This window comes from Corythoichthys intestinalis, chromosome 20 (assembly GCF_030265065.1).
Source record: "Corythoichthys intestinalis isolate RoL2023-P3 chromosome 20, ASM3026506v1, whole genome shotgun sequence".
Lineage (NCBI taxonomy): Eukaryota > Metazoa > Chordata > Actinopteri > Syngnathiformes > Syngnathidae > Corythoichthys > Corythoichthys intestinalis.
This window is the reverse complement of record NC_080414.1, coordinates 31,590,720-31,608,094: the sequence shown is the minus strand read 5'-3', so window position 1 is coordinate 31,608,094 and position 17,375 is coordinate 31,590,720. Positions and strand designations below refer to the sequence as shown.

The 17,375-nt window shown below is 39.9% G+C and overlaps 1 protein-coding gene across 3 annotated transcripts in view; it reads right to left on the bottom strand.

Annotated features, from left to right (window-relative positions):
* nrp1a (neuropilin 1a) overlaps window positions 1-17,018 on the bottom strand; it is a 126,881-nt gene extending 109,863 nt beyond the window's left edge. For 2 of the 3 annotated variants that reach the window (XM_057823855.1, XM_057823857.1), the window contains exons 1-3: window positions 16,579-17,018; window positions 15,145-15,559; window positions 13,780-13,954 (exon numbers count right to left, since the gene is read on the bottom strand). In XM_057823855.1, the coding sequence (XP_057679838.1) occupies window positions 13,780-13,954; window positions 15,145-15,211 (242 nt within the window). In that variant the 5' untranslated portion in view covers window positions 15,212-15,559; window positions 16,579-17,018. Of the gene's footprint in view, window positions 1-13,779; window positions 13,955-15,144; window positions 15,821-16,578 lie in introns of those variants that run through there. The other variant, XM_057823856.1, reaches the window with a different exon arrangement.
* Window positions 17,019-17,375: the final 357 nt, after the last annotated feature.

Sequence of the window (17,375 nt, the reverse complement as noted above, 5' to 3'; positions counted from 1 at the left end):
CAACGGGGAGTATGGCAGATGCCACAGCCAGAAAGCTTTTCAATCAGGTTGCCCTTCCAAGTCTTAGCCAAGGTGAAACACTTCACCAGCAGATAAAAAAAAAAGAGGGGAAAAAACACCCACGGTCATTCGTAGTGCTGCATGCTTTCTATCGCACATGTGCAGGGGCCTGCTTCAATCCTGCTCATTAGGCAGGGAGTAACCTTTTATGTTTAAAAGTGACGAAGAGAGAGAGTAATGAGTGTGAAGGTCAATAGTGTTTCTGTATGCTGGACTCTTCTCTTGCCCCTGGTTAATTGATAAGATGAACACTTAACATTTATCAGCACCGCGGCCTTCATTTGCCTTCAATGGCTCACCTGTCTTGTTAGCTGTTGTATTTTTGCAATAACTAATGGGTACTGTAAGTAGACATTCAAGCAGAAGTTTGACAAAATATGTTTGCAATAATTGTTCTGAAGACATATTCAAAGAAGCGTGCACGTCCTGCCTGTGTAATTTCAGATGCAATTTGATTTCCATTGTCATCAGCTGCATTGGTCTATTGGTGTGCAAAATAGCAGGTGCATAATTTGGGACATTTTTCTCAAAGGTGGTCATTAAGAGACCAACCATCAACCATCACACATTTATTTCGTGAATTGCGGCTCCACTTTGGACTCTAGCAGCATGAATGCCATTATCTCTGAAGTGAAGTGGTAGACGACAACTCAATTCAGAAAAAAGGCAGTTACGTGAGCGCTCAGCTTGAAAAAGGCTGGTCAGATTGTCCATAATTCCTGTAAACATCTGTTTATTAAAATCAAAAAGTAAATTTTCTCTCGCAATGATTAATAGAGAATTTCTAGTAAACCATTACAGGGTTCCAAGCATATAGTATAGCGTATAGTATAGGTCAGGGGTCGGCAACCCGTGGCTCGGGAGTCAAGTGTGGCTCTTTCAATCTTTATATTGTGGCTGCCTTTGACTTTGGAAAATAATGAGTATTTTATTCAAAATAACTATATTTAATGATACTATATGGAATTTTTAGTGTTAATTTAAAAATGATTTTCTACTTTATTCATGTTCCACCATTACCCTGATGAGTACACTGTGCCCTGACATTTTAAGTCAACTGTTACTGCCCAAAAAAGCCATTTTTTTTCTTCCCTTGAATTGAGAGTGTTCAGGTCAGATACGCATCTGTGCACGTCCCTGCTGCAGCAGTACTGTTTCACTGAGCCTCTGCCGAGTCTACGCTTGGCACAAACACTTTTTTAACCCACTTATGAGTTGCAACTACGAATGTACCGAAAGTAAAATTCTTGGGCGAAACCGAAAACTGAATATTGCAGTGCAGCCCATCCCTCCTCCCGCACCCCAGCAAAGGAGCCATTGTCACCGCCCTGGGATCCATGGTGGTCCCCCGGGCCGCCTGCGCTCCCATCAACCGGCCTTCAGGGAGGGGAAGAGTGGACGCATCATCAACCCCACGCTACGTTTGTGGTACATTTGTACTTTTTATGTGTTGTAAAAGGTTTTGTTTGGGCTTCCATCGTTTTTGAGATATTTAAAATTATTTTCTTTGTCAATCTGAGGTCAAACAGCCCATTATGTTGATTAAAAATGGCCAAAAATTGTGTCAATCGTTTATGCTTTGTTTGGAATGTAAAAGATTTGTTTGTCTGTTGATCACTCTGTTGATCATCGTAACTCTCGCGGCTGACAGAGCGTATCAACTCTTTCAATAACAGAGGGGTTTCCCAACAACTTGCGCAAACGTAGCACAAACGAATCACTTGAGATATTGATTTCGTGTGATTACGTAACTCGCAACCCCCATTTACTGCAAAATGGACCCGAGGGGGAGTCATCCGTTTCTGCAGGTTGTTGGGACACCCTTCTGTCATTGGGAGACTTGGCACAGTCAGCCGCGACGGATGAGCTGCGATTGACTTCCTCACTCAAAATGAATATATCAATATCTATAAAATGATAGCAGCACAAATGAAAGAGCACAAACGTAACACAAACATATGGCACCATTTCGGGTCCGTTTTGCAATAAATGGGGGCTGTGTGATGTCATCACTCGAAATTGATGACTCAATACCTCAAAAACGATAGCGGCACAAATTAAAATTTTACAGCACACACCAGCACAAAGCACAAACGATTGACACAATTTGTAGCCATTTTTGATCAGAATGAGGGGCTGGTTGACCTCAGACTGACCTTCACGGAGGTCTCAAATAGACATTGAGTTTTTGAAGTGACGCATCAACAAAGTGTAAAATGCTTTTTGTTGCATGTCAAATGTGGCCACCATGAAGAAGAACAAGAGTCTCTTGTATTTCCTTGGCTTTAGGCGCATCTTAGTTGAAACGAAATAAAGTGGAGAACGACAATAAGGTTGAGACAGCTGTAGCCTCAAAAGTTATGAATATAGTACAGGAAGAAATCACTCATCCACTGAGTGACCAGCACTGGTTTAATCAATCAATTTGGTATCTACATATTTTTCAACAAAAATGTTAAGAAAATAATATAATACTCAGCACCCCCATGAAAATAGTTAATAAATGACCACACAGTCCACTGCACTGCTATGGTAGGATTGCAGGGGGAGTAGGAGAGTCTGGAGGGGGAAGGCGGAGATGCTTTTAGACTTTCACAAAAAGTAGTTGTGCAGCCCCACCTCTCTTTATCAGTGGTGGACTGTAATGAAATACTTAAATACATTTTGGTGTATCTGTACTTTACTTGGGTACATATATGAAGTGGTACTTTTTACTTTTACTTCAACACGATATTTTGCTGTATGTATGTGTAATTTTTACTCCACTACTTTTCAAATTGTCGCCTGCGTTACATGTTACTTTTGTTTATTTTCTTTTTTGATCATTGTGAATCGATAGTTTCGTTTTCATGCCTATGTCGCAATCAATAAGCCCTGTGAAACTATACCGTAACTGAGCACTGGAGGCAGCAACACGAGTAAAAGCAAGATTAGGTAGGTAAACAAGATATTGACTAATAAAAACCACCACACTCTTGTACAGTAGGTGGCGGTATGCACCTGATAGTTGCTTGCAATCAAAGTTATGGAGTTTTTGATCTTGTTAAGCTTCTGTTAAAGCTCGTTTTTCAATTAATTTTCTGGCTCTTTCTTTGAATATTGACTTAGATCTCTGAACGTATGTATGTATGTATGTATGTATGTATGTATGTATGTATGTATGTATGTATGTATATTAGAGATCGACCGATATGCACTTTTTTCAGGACCGATACCGATTATTAGTAGTTAGAGGGGCTGATAACAGATTTTTTGAGCCGATGTTAATTTGCAGAGTAAGCGTAAAAAAATATTTAAAAATTAGCATAAAAAAATTGCATGGTGCAAACACTGAACTTCATTGAACCGCCAAGCAGAGCAGCAGTTAAAATAGCTCAAATGTTTCACAATAAAGTTGTTCACAAATATCCTAAAGCATGTTTATTGTATCACACAAATATAAAATAATGCCTCCAGAAGTGTCTAAATTTCCTAGACTCAGAAACATCTCTTATAAAGTTTAATGAATATCTCTGGGAAAATTTTCCACAGAAAATACAATACAACAAAAAGACAGGGAGTTCTCGGGCTCAGCAGAGCAGCAGGGCCGAGAACGAAAAGTGGTATTTGCCATGTGGCAAAATTGATTTTGCCATGTGGCATTTTTTTTGCCATGTGTCAAAATTGATGTTGCCATGTGGCATTTTTTTTTGCCATTTGGCAAAATGGATTTGGCCATGCAGCATTTTTTTGCCATGCGTCAAAATGGATTTTGCCATGTGGCATATTTTTTGCCATTTGGCAAAATAGGATTTTGCCATGTGGCATTTTTTTGCAATGTGTCAGAATGGATTTTGCCATGTGGCATTTTTTTTGCCATGTGGCCAAAATGGGATTTGCCATGTGTCAATTTTTTTTGTTTTGTGGCAAAAAATGCCACATGGCAAAAAAAGGCCACATGGCAAAATCCATTTTGGCCATATTTTTTTGCCATATGGCAAAATGGGTTTTGCTTTGTGGCATTTTTTTTTCTTTTGTGGCAAAAAAAAGCCACATGGCAAAATACATTTTGCCACATGGCAAAAAAATGCCACATAGCAAAATACATTTTGACACAGGGCAAATAGCACTTTTGGTTCTCGCCGTCTCTCCAGCAGAGTAGTCGTTCGACCAACCCAGAGGTTGTGTGTTCGATTCTTCGCCCTGATGACCTCGTCTAAGTATCCTTGAGCAAGATACTAAATCCCCCGTTGCTCCTGGTGCTGAGTCACCAGTAGGTAGATATAGTGTGAAGTGCTTTGAGGGCCTTAAAAAGGCACAATATAAGTCTAAATTCATTTACCACTACCATTGAACCAATCAGAGGACAGGATCAATACTAGTGCAGGAGACAGCAGGCAGGAGAGAAAGGCGCGGCTGAATCTGTGCAAAAATAACCTAGTATTAAACAGATTTTTTTTCTTATCGGCCAATCTGCCAATAAGTTTTGGAGTGTTTGAGCTTGTTGAGTTTCTGTTTACAGTGCAGTCAATTTTATTGCTTGTTTTTTCCATTCCATTTCCATTAAATGAATTTTCTGGTTCTTTTTTTGAATACAGTATTGACTCAGATCTCTGTGTGTATATAAATATGGCGGAAAACACTCAGGTGACTTGAAGTTCCGCTCTGAGACCCCCAATTTGGCCAACTTTAAAAATTGTCCGATATGCATGTATGATACATCATTGGAAAGCTTAAAATCTCAATTTCCTGGGGGAAGAAAAATTTGAACAGGAGGGCATTTTAAAAAAAATTAAATAAAAATTAAACAGCGTAACCCTATCTGGAGGTAAGAGCATGAAAGAGCAGAATTAAAGACGCCATGACTTTGACGAGATATTATTGCGCTCTTACCGTGTTTCGATCCAAAAACTCCATGTAGCATGTATCACTGAGTGTCAAGACACAGCTGTGAATGGCCACAGCTGGAGTTTTGGGGGATTTTATGGGCGAAACATAGCAATATAACAAGGTCTCAATGCAGAAATCGCAGACATCAAGGAGTGGTCGAGATTTTCTTTTTCATATATTTACCCTTTTAAACGTTTTTTTTTTTTTCAATTTTTCTTTGTTTGGATCAATAATTTATCATCTAACATATCGGAGAAAATGTGACAGCAACAAAAACAATTAAGCGGTAGTTATGAGGTAGATCTCTGTTAATTTTTTACAGACACCATTTTTTTCATTGTGACGTAATTTGTTTAAAAGTTTAAAATATGCGAGTGAATAATTTTTTAAAGTAGTTTTTTTTTTTTTTTTTTAACGAAATTAGACATCAGTTATTGATTCTAAGCTAATAATGACAGACATTTTGAATAATAAATATAATTAATTACCTTCGTTTTATGGCTGGGATGAAACAAAAGCGGTTGCTCGACGTCTGTAAACGGGGGTTTCCAGGGTAAAACGGACAAATTAAAAATAGCTCAGGGGCATAAGGTGCCATGAATCTGCTATGGCGGCATATCGACATATTGTTCTATCAAACAATGTAACTGTTTTGGCTTAAAATACATCAATTTCTTTTAAAGAGGAGTGCAAGAGCAGAAAATGCTTTTTCAGTCTTATCTGTGTTTTCCGCTATATATAATATACGTAGATTACATTTTTGCATCGGAAGAAAATGGTTTTACGTTTTTTTTCTTAGACACTTGTACTTTTACTGAAGTAATTTTTTGCACCTGTATCTGTACTTTTACTTCAGTAAAAAAGTGAATACTTCATCCACCACTGCTCTTTATCATGGACTTCCTATGGTACGCGGGTGCAGGGATAAATAGGAATTAGAAAGGAGATCGCCCAAAAGACCCTACAGTTTTTGACACTCACTTCCTAGTAACAGGTGGCATTCTTTGTCAGGAGGATTTCAAATGTCAAAGGAAAAGCTAACAATAGATCCAGGGTACACTAGTACAATGCCCCTCCTCTTTCCTGAGCTTTGGAGTCCAAACCTGGTTAGTAATACCAGGAAGGGTCATGTTGTCTGTTGGAAAAGGGTGCACAGCAGAGAATGTTTGCCTTCACAGCAGGCCAAACAGATCCACGGGAGCACCACAGCAGGATATCTAGGTGGAAGGGGCTTTTTTTTTTTTTTTTAATGGGAGGGGGGTTGGGGTCACGGGTCCTGCAGAGTAAAAGGTAGACTAAAATTTAGCAAAGGAAAGAAATGCTTTCCAAGCTTTGAGTTACAGGCACCTGATGGCAGGGGGTTTTACAGACTTTTGAACCGTGGCGAGGCAGGATGCTTTCATTTCTTCACCCGCACAAAAGGCTGCTTGAGAAGGCATTCTTCAAATAACTTGGCTTGCCTAGTACCACCCTACCATATATCTCGTCTAGCCCCCTTTTCATTGACATTCTTCCAGAAAACTCCAAGTCCCCTAATCCCAGCCTCGATGAAAACAAATGCCGCAACAGACCGACTGACTGTCTGGCTCCGACTGATTTAACAAGACGCGTTTTTGCGAACAGTCAGCAAATCTGATGGTATCAATGATTCATAAGGACTGTCAGGATCATATGTATTGAAAGCTTCTTCTACTCCATGAGTCAGCAGGGGCAAGTGAGATGGCGAGAACAGCCTGCAGCTACAGATGGGCGATTGAAGGTTTTGCCTCAGTTAAACATTAGCTGATTTATTTAAACAGAAAAGATTGCTAAAAACACAACTGTGGGCTTTTTTAATTTGCAGATCAATTGCTCTTTTGAGCCTGTTTGAATTTTTCCCCCTCTTAGATATAAAGCTGGAAAAGTCAGATATGCCTTGCAACATTTCTATCACAAAGTACAGATTTTTGTATGTAAAAGAAGTGTGATAAGCTATATAGAAAAAAAAGAAATCTATTCGATTGAAGCATACTTTTTCAAGCAATTTAAGGGCGTATTGACTTCAAATATTTGTCCGGACACAGGCTCTGCCTCCGGCTCAGACTTCATTACCCGCAACGGTCGCCCCCTTTCAACTCTACTCTGTGAAAGTCTACAACCGTGCGTGAAAGGTAAACACGTTCTGCATTCAGAATCGCAGGGCTCACTTAGTCGCCTTATCTTTGTGATGAAGTGTTTTCCTCCTCCCGCTCCTCCTCCTCATCTGAGGATACACGCCCGTGCACTTCCCCAAACAATCCCAACAAGGGTATGGTGCACATACGACAACACCAATGTGTCCAAAATCCACTTTTTTTTTTTTTTTTTAAATCTTTTTTACCAGCAGTACTTTTGAGTGCTTCTTGTTTGGTTTGCTGATAACAGCCATGTTGGGGAACATGTGGTGCATGTGTGTTCCATTTGCCCACTAATTAGATTGCAAAGGCTGTGCACTGAACCATGCGCTGTAGCACCCCCCCCCCCCCATGTCTCCTCCGCCTCCACCCACTTTGCCAGTCCATCAGATAAGAAGGCCATTCTGTCTCTCATCAATGTCCATTTTGTAAAGGCTGATTTTGGTGAATGGAGTTGCGACACGGAGTTTGAAAAAGCACAACCAACTATACAACGTTGCTCAAAACAGCCCACCCACATATGACACATTTCAAAATATATGACTTGAAACTAGAAAAACCACTGAAGGCTGGCTGATACTTAAGTGAGAACACCACACAAGCGGGAGAGCAATGTGTGGTAAAATCTAAGTCTCATGGAAACAGCTCCATTATAAAACCATTAAAAATGAAACATCAGTGCATCTGGTTAAAAATAGACACATTTTGAGGTCAGGACAGCCCAGCTTTCCAGTTCAATCATTGCATGGTTCACGCGAGGTGTCACAAGTTAATACAGGTTGATGAAAAAAAGAAAAAAAAATGGGAACTCTTTAACAGTGCAATAAAACCAAAGGTGATGGTAGAAAAATATGTCATTTATAGTCATTGAAACCTTAATACATGCTATATAAAAACAGTGATGTTTTTTTTTTTAAATAATGATGTTCATTAACTCATTTGCTCCCAAAAACGTATAAATATGTTCTATTTTTAATTGTTTGAGTGTCCCAAAGACGTATTTATACGTCTTTTACGTTTTTTTCTACAAGAGACATCCTTGGGTTCTGATTCAATTTAGCTCCAAAGCACAAAGCTGAAAATCCATTTTAAAGCAATAAAACTGGCCACTGGATGGCAGTAGCACATTTGGTATGACCCGCAACCCGATTCAAAGGCAACGAACGGCCGGGCCCCACGGCCGGGGCGCTGGCGGAAGACGATCGAATGGAGAACAACCCAAAGGACACCCGGGATGCCAGGCGCTGGATGACCGAGCAGAACGACTGGGACCACCAGGGCAGCGGACGATGCCGTTGAGTCCGTGCTGCTCACCGAGCAGACTCAGCAGAGACTCAAAAAAATCCATCATTATGAGACAGGCGGCAATGAAGGAAAAGTTTACTCGGCTGTCGCGGCCACAACAGCGTCATCTCTCAGTTAGTTATGTGTAAATAAATTGTTACTTTGCTATCAAAAGCTCTATTTGTCTTGTTGTTTATGTTATTTTGTAAAAGGAAAACATTATTCAGATGTTTGGGATGTAACTAAAGCAAAAAATAGCTCTGTTAAAGTCAAAGTTATGTTTGAAATATATGCTTTCACAAAAAGCTCAATTTCTCTGCTTTTTCACCAGAAATTGGAAAATTGCTGAAACTAAGCTATTTTCTAATGCTGCTTTCTACAGAATGGAAAAAGATGTGAACTTACTTATTTTTCCTACTGAAAGAAGAGATTCTAATATTTCTTTTGGTGGGTTCCATGTTTATGTAGCAATAAAACAGAATTTTCTGTGGGCTTTGCAAAATCAGTCAAAATCCAGTAAAACGGCCGGGAGAGAAGGGGGTTTCACCGGTGAAAATGGCTGGGAGTGAATGAGTTAAAAGGCGTCCTCCTGTGCGAATGCATTCTCAAAATCAGCTGTTGAGATTCCCTATTGACTCCTCATCTGAGCTGGGATACTGTGAATTGTACCGTCTCTGTTTCTGCACTATAAGACGCATCTAAAAGTATTCAATTGTCACAAAAGCCAACAGTGTGCTTTATAATCCGATACAGGTTACATACTGGTTAATAATAGCATGATAATCCCTTTAGTGCAGCTACAGCTAGTGGATGCATAATGCAACACCAACCACTACTACTACTACTGCGCCTTATAATGCAGTGCGCCCTATATACAAAAAACACTTTTAAAAAGGCCATTCATTGAAGATGTGCCTTATACTCCGATGCACCTTATAGTGCAGAGAATATGGTAACTAAAACGGTGCATTGTTTACTTGCTCAAGATCACTGTCTCGCAGTTCTGCCACTTACTCATGTCTGCCAGTATGCAAAAATTCCCATTTTTTACAGATATCAAGAATGCATTCATGCAGGAGAATGACATTAAAAGCAGTGGTCCCCAACCACCAGGCCGGGGACCAGTCCCTGTCCGTGGCACATATTTTACCGAGCAACACAGAAATAATAAATAATTCATTAATGACCGCAATCTGGCCTATGCCTCTTGACACAGCAATCTGACTGCATACTCTATTGAAGAATCCCAGTAGAGATCCATGGACATCGCCCTCTAGTGGTTGTCGCCATTACTGGGGTGTTTAAACACCTCAGTCACAGCCCACCGTCAGTCAGTGTAAACAGTAACGTTAACTGCCTGCTGCTGGCTGTGTGTTGCGGGCGGAACACCTCAGCAATGGCGGATGGGGTACTTCCGGTCATTTTGCTCGGATTAGTCAATTGATAAAATAATAAAACTGAATCGGATGTCGTCATAGAAATCAAGTGGAGCTCACATCTATTATATCTATGTGCACTTGTCCTCAATAATGACGCATTACATAGGCGCATCGGATTTATTCCCAGAAATAATGAGCACACACTCTAGAGAAGATGACTGAAAAACAGACGTCTTTGGACAGCTTTTCACGTGGAAAAGTCCACCTGACGAGTCAGAAGAGTATACGCCAAGTCCACTCTGGATAATATGTAGCCAAAAGTTAGCAAACGAGGCAATGAAGCCTTCAAATCTGCTTCGGCACATAGAGACTAAGCTCCATGGAATAAAGGATAAGCCTTTAATATTTTTGAAACAAAAAAGCGCGAGCACCAAGGACAGAAACAATTTGTGAGGACCACCACATCAACAAAAGCGAATGCACTGAGACTGTGATATCCCGTGGCGAACTGTAATGCCGAAGCCGAGAAACCTTTCACAATTGGAGAACTTACTATGCCTGCGGCCAAGGATATTTGCTGTGAAGTTTTAGGAGAAGCCCCTTAAAAAAGTTTAAAAAGGCTGTTTCAGCATCCTGTGAGTTACATTTTCTCGGCACTTAATGTTTTTAGCCAAGTCATGTTATTTTATATTTACAGTATTTTTCTGCCAAACATTGCCGGTCCGTGAAAAAAAGGCCCACATCAGACCGTTCCGTAGTGCAAAAAAGGTTGGGGACCTCTGATTTAACTACTACTACTACTACTACTGCTGCACCTTATAATGCGGGGTGTAATAGGGGTGTGCCATTTTAGGCACCCCACGATTTGATTCGATTACGATTCAGAGTGCTATGATTCGATTATTGAACGATGATCACGATGATCACGATTACTGATGCATCGTATATTACTAATTAATAAAGTAGCCAAACAAATTTATGTCCATTATTTATTTAAAATATCTTAATGATTCAACAGGAACAATGGAAACATGCCCATACAACAAAAAGCTGCCCTTAAACTGCTTTTTTTTTTTTTTTTTTTTTTTAACAAGAAAGTGCAAAAAAATTAACCATTTTAAAGGCAATACTTATTTCTCTCAACAATGCAACAACATTTACACAGGTGGCATGAATTCCACATTTTCTGGAAACAAAGTTCCTTTAGAAATACGACTTCTTTTAACTAATATAATTTGTTTTCACAGATTTCTGTACTATTTTGCATGTTTGTAGTGTTACCGCTGTACTTAATCATGGTTTTACACGTTCTACATATGGAGTAACTTTTCTACACAAACAAACAACGCACAAATGGACATGGAAATACACGTTAGCGAATTAGCTAATTATCTTAGCGCTCGGTGCTAACTGTCAAAAACAACAACAATAAAGGCTAAACAGTACAAGAGGGTTCGGGTACTCACCTCTTATAGACACACATGGGTCTTAGCAACACACTCAGGACATTTTTCAATTTACATAACTTGAAACTACTGCTGGACGACTGAAAGACAAGGAGCAACGAACTATCTCTTTTCCCCTCTCGCTTTAAAAAATAACTTGCACACAGAAGCGCGACTGTCAGGTCCCTGCCTGTCTCATCCACAAATTTTCCAGTCTTTTAAAAGGGTTAAATATCTCGCTCAGAAACTGGCAGCATCCATCATAATGTTGTGCGTGCATCCGTTTAAGGTGTCCGGGTGGCAGACGTGTCTTGAATTATGTTCCGCTACGAGCGGCTGTCAATAAAGTTATTAGGAAAAATCATCGTTTTTGAACATTTAGGAATCGTAATCGAATCGTCACGTGTCGAATCGCGATGCATCTAATAATAGATTTTTTGGCACTCCCTTAAGTAGTAGTAGGGGTTGGGGTTGCGTTATCCATCCACTAGATGGAGCTGAACTAAAGGGAATTTTATGCCATAATTAACCAATACTGATCCATATATAAAGCACATTGGGTTATATGGTGCACTGTCAGCTTTTGAGAAAATTAAAGGTTTTTAGGTGCACCTTATAATGTGGAAAATACGGTACTATGAATGAAATATTTTTCTTTCATCATTCTTGATTTTATTGAATTGTTAAAAAGTTCCCTTTTTTCAGGTCACCCTTTTTATTTGTTTGTTTTTACAGTGAAACCTCTGAGATGGTCCAGTAGGATTTGGCGGATTCGGCTGATCAAATTTAAGTCATTTTTTAAACAGTGTAAATAATAACAATGGAAGGTAATGTTTAATTACCAATTTAAAATTGAAAAAAAAAAAAAAAAATTAGTTAGCTGTGAAACAATAAAATCCCAGCAGCAGGCGTAATCCACAACAATGTCATGACCTGCTGTTAACATTCCTTGTTGAGGAATGTTGTTGTTCCTTTTATTACATAAATGATAATTACAACAACAATAACCAGGAAAAAGTATACACCCTCACATAACTCTTATGGTTAGTGCAATTTCATGTTGGTCAAAAGCCAAATGGCAGGCTTGTTCGATTTCAGGGCTTACATTATTTGGCAAGATGTACAGAATTCTTGAAGAGCAGCTACAAAAACGTCAAATGTTAATAAAACAAAAAAAAACATTTAACTAACTCTCACTCAGTCTATAAAACCATTGGATGGAAATTAAAAAGGACAGCTACATCGAAGATGATTCAGCGATGGTCCATTTAAAATCCCACCCTCTTGTCATCCTGAAAAGCTGGCTTCCTTGAGCCGTCACAGACTAGATCATTTTTTCCCCCCGTCTGTGTTGAGACACAGGAAATTCATTCCTGGCTAATTTGATTAGCACGATCATTGTTGCAGGCTTCCCCCACTCCTCCTGTCTCTTCTTCACACACTGTCTTGGACAGTTTAATAGTCCCTCTGGTGCTGAAATATGACCCAAAGAAGAACTGGGGAGCATCCAGCCTTAAAAGACACCGAACCATTCATCTAGGGAACGTAAAAGGCAGGCTAAAGTGGGGCTCAAATCCAGGATTTAAAAAAAAAAAGAGAAGAAAAAAAAAAAAAAAACTGCAAACAGATACAGAAGCCATTCAAGGAGGGACAAAGGGAGAGTAGGTCCAGGTTTTAGGGTGGAGTGGGGATACAGTAACAGGATCTAGCAAAGCCCTGTACTCTCTTGAGCCCTGCAGCGTAAACAAACAGCTGAGACAGACGCTCCGACACACGCACGCACACACACATGCATTGACAGGCAATCTGAGCAAGGCAGTCTGCCCAGCTCAGGCTCACCTCCAGGCACACACAATGACATAGACTCATCACATTAGTGTCTGTCTATGGTTTCATCTGCGCAAGCTATCAATCTGACAACAGATTGGCAGACTTCGTTGAGTGGGACTGCTCATGACTTCAGTTTGAGATACATCTTCAAGTGATTATCATTTCACTTCCGAAAATAAGCAAACACTGGAACTTGCAACTTCACACGATTTGAAAGAAACAAATATGTATCCAAGACTTGTTATGTATGCATTTGTGTTTGAGTCAGAGCTGCAGAAATCCCCTCCGGTGATAATTTGTCATCCCAACTCAGACAACAATATGAAACTTGTATAAATCACGAGTCGTGTGACTCCAAATGCCACATAGACAGGATGTAAGGAGATTCTATAGCCCAACCACAGAGGCATTTCTCAGTGCAGTGCAAATTTGGGGTCGCATTAAGCACAATTAATGAACGCTAGATGGCGCACTTTCATGTGCAATATGTTGGAGAGGTTAGAGGGGAGAACGGGGATGTTTATACAGTACACCAGCTATCTCACTTTCCTCAAAAGTTCCACTTGTTCTTTGTTTGATTTCTCCAAACTTCAACCAAGACTAATCCATAGCAAATGGTTTTTTTGGATTACTCACCCCAATAAAATTTGAAGGCATAATAGTGACTTTTACAAAATTGTGTATTAGTTAAACACCTGACACAGGATGTGCGAATTTCCTTTTTTCACTGAGCATGAAATCATTTCGTTAGGCACTTACTTGCACTCTCGATCCTCTAGGTCAAAATGTGGATTGAAGTTGATGAGGATCCGCTGGTGGGGGCCAGGAGCTGAGATTACCCATGTACAGCGCTGAGAGGAGGTGTAAGACTGGGGGTACCCGGGAGAGGTGAGGTAGTTTGCATTTGAGATTCGGATGTTGCCTCCACATTTGTCTGAAAAATGTAAATGAACACAAGTGGAAACATGTAAGTATTATTTTAGATTTATTATTTACATCATGTGTGCAAAAAAGAGAACGTAGCCAGTTTGATGATTTATAGTTTGATTTTAACCGCTAATTTAAATTCAGCAACGATTTGTCTACAAATTGAAAACATCATTAAACAATTAGAACAAACTGAGCTGTTTCATTCAATTTTAAGATGCATGAGGCTGAATGAATTGCTTTAAGCTCATTTCTGTCTAATTTCCAGCTGTTTGTGCTTTTTAAAACTTGTAATTTTGTTATAATGACAGATAAATGACGCAAATGTGAACAATTTGGGAAGTTTTCAAATTGTTCAGGAAACTGTTGACGATTTTTTTTTTTAATTATGGCATGTTTAAGAGGAGATTTTTTTATTTGCCCTTTCCACTTTTTAGGGCGTACGACACTCCCTTTTACACTGCTCACCTGTGGGCCAGGTACTTGGCCATATCATGCAAGAGGCTAAATGTAACTTGCAATGATGCCTTGTGGCTGTTATTGCGTGTGCCTAGATGGTACAGCGTCAGCCAATTATTTATTAGTTCTGGGTTACACACCTTTAAAGTGATATTATGCAATTTAATGTCGAACTTCATGTGTAGGTTAAATGACTCTGAAAATAATATTTTAATGCAAATAACAGACTCTACAAAGAGCTTTAGATGTAGTTCAAGCATGTGGCGCCATTGGCTAAAAACCTTATTTATTGTGCACTAGCTTGTGCCTTGTTAATGTTTTTTTGTAGTCTTTTTCTTCCTATGTTTTCTTATGTACTGCATTTTTCTGTTGGTGAGTGTGCTATGGACACCCTGTGCGATTCCTGAATGAAGATCATATTTAAATATTGTATTTAATGTGTGATTTATTATGTGCTTATATAAGGCCAACTTATTTATTTAAATTAAATTTATATCGGAATAATTTAAAGATTTTTTTATGGCCGTTGGATAAACACTCTATATGCGATTGTTAAAGTGAAATTATAAGTTAGTTGCTTTTAGAGGGAACTAAGAGTTTGCCTGTATAGCCGATCAGTGAGAATTACACAGGGTTCGTCTTAAAAATAATAATAATATTAAATACACAAATAGAAATCTAAAGCGAGATGTTGAGTATATAAATAGGTTGTTTATAAAGATATCAAATGTCTCTTACCGTTTTTATAAGCCTCGGTCACCAAGAGGAATCCCATCCACAGGACATAGACTAATCCACAATGCATCCTTATTTTGTCAACCCCAAAATAAAGTTAACAAAACAAAATCCCAGATAAACTCATCCAGAAGCCTTATGGCTGGTGAGGTGTCCTGTTTTATCTTGGCAGTAGTCAAATAAACAAAAGAGTCACTTATTTTGAAGATTATGAGTTTAGGCTTCAGGTCGCTGGCATCCTGTCATTCAGCTCCTGTTTCCTCTCGTGTCAACTGATTGCGCTCTTCTCTGGAGCCCGGAGTTGGCCATATCCTCGCCACGGAGCCAAGGTGCGCAGTATATAAGGGAAAGGGGGGAAAAAACACTCTCCTTTAAGTCCTTTTAGTCAAACAGTGAGTTGGCAGGGAGCAATCCTCGGCTGTGGAGAAGAGAAACACGTTATAAGAGATGTGCGCATACAATTGGAAACTGGCAGCGAAGTTGGGAGTCCTGACAACTCAAAAGCAGCTAAACCTCAGTTGAGGACACTCATTAGACATAAGGGCTCCTGAAATAATGAGTCCTCTTAAGGGGTTGCCCGCTACACATTGCAAAAGTGTGTCGCACGAGTCATTCAACCTTTTCTGCGTAAAAGCGGAGCTGCGCTCTGACAAACAGAGCGCCAGTCGTCAATTAAGTGGCATGCCTCTCTCTCTTTCTGTCCTTTCTCTCCTTCCTATCTCTCTCTCTCTTTTACCACCCTCCCAGTTCTCTTACACAGGGGCGCAGGACATTAATGAAAGATAACCTCTTACAACATCACTTCATGTCAAGGAATAATACTTCAACAATAATGAAGTGCTAATAAATAATTCCAATGATTTTTCCCCTTTAAATTTCGCTGTAAATCTACAATTCCAACTTTTCAAGTCATTTAGACACCAAACATTGCTCTTTAAAGCGTCACTTTCTGTACATGAACTCAAACATTTTATTCTGTGCTATGGAGATTTTGCACGCGCCAGTTGTTATCAAGATAAGGCGATGGGAGCTTGTCCCACATGAAACCAAAATAGGCACTCAGAAATTCAGGGAGAATCAATTCAAGCATAAATGATAGAAGCAGAATTGTGCTGGTGTTTCACTCAAGGCTGCTTTTAAAGGGTCACGCTGCACAAATATGAACAAAGACGTCTTGTATTCGTCATATACCTACATTTTTATTAGTGTGCACAATCTGCAACGCTAACCACAACCCTTGACATTATACATGAATTATATGATCTGCTTCAGGGCTTGTTTGATTAAAAGACAATGGGAACTCAAATCGGGAAGTTCGTTCATTAAAGAAAAATCCTCCTTCTCATTGTTTAAGTGCTTGCCAACAGACAATAAGATTTTTATATTCTTAAAATATTTTTTTTTTATTAAAAAGTAAAGAAAAAAGGCAGTGTTCACCTGTCTGAAAGGAGCGTGCGCCCAGTCCACCACTTCCAAGCTACGATCCGGCTGCCTTAGAATGTCTCTACGATTAATATTAATTCTTCATCAAAACAATTGGAAATAACTTCAAACACCCCAACGTCCTTTTTGAAAAGCACAATTTTTGCCGATTTTCCTGCCGCCGCGTAAAGACGCACAGCCGATGCCCGAAGACTCCTTGCTTTCTTCCCCGCATTCATGAACGCTTTCCGGGCTGCTTTTCGCTGATCGCTCGCACGGTTGTCCCTCGTTTCGCCCTCAACCGAACACCGCGAACCCACAAGTGTTCCACTAGGTCGAGACGATGGCTTTAAAAAACAAAACCCGACTGGTAAATCCACAGCGAGCCAATTGAACAAGTTTGTTCCCGTCCGCGTCTCGTACGTGCGCCACTGCTGCCGCTGCTCCAACTGATGGAAAACGCCAAGGGTTTGAGTGCCTGCCAGCCTCACACGCCCCTTTTTACGAGGGATGAGTACGCGGGTGCGCGTGATCGTCGAGGTGCGCGCGCATGTGGGTGCGTGAGTTCACACAGCTGTCTTTTCTCTTTGAGCCGATATGCTTTTATTGAACTTCATCCGCTGACCCGAAGGAGTTTGAAGGGCACAACTGAAGCAAGTCTGTCATTCGGTTTAGCTCATTCCTTGCATCTCGCAATTGTGCACAGCAGCGAAGTGCAAGTACTTTTTCCCCCTCTGCTTAACTGAATATTTCGAATATTTGTACTTTGCATGAGAATGTGTTTTCGAATGATTTTTGGTTTTGCAAAATAT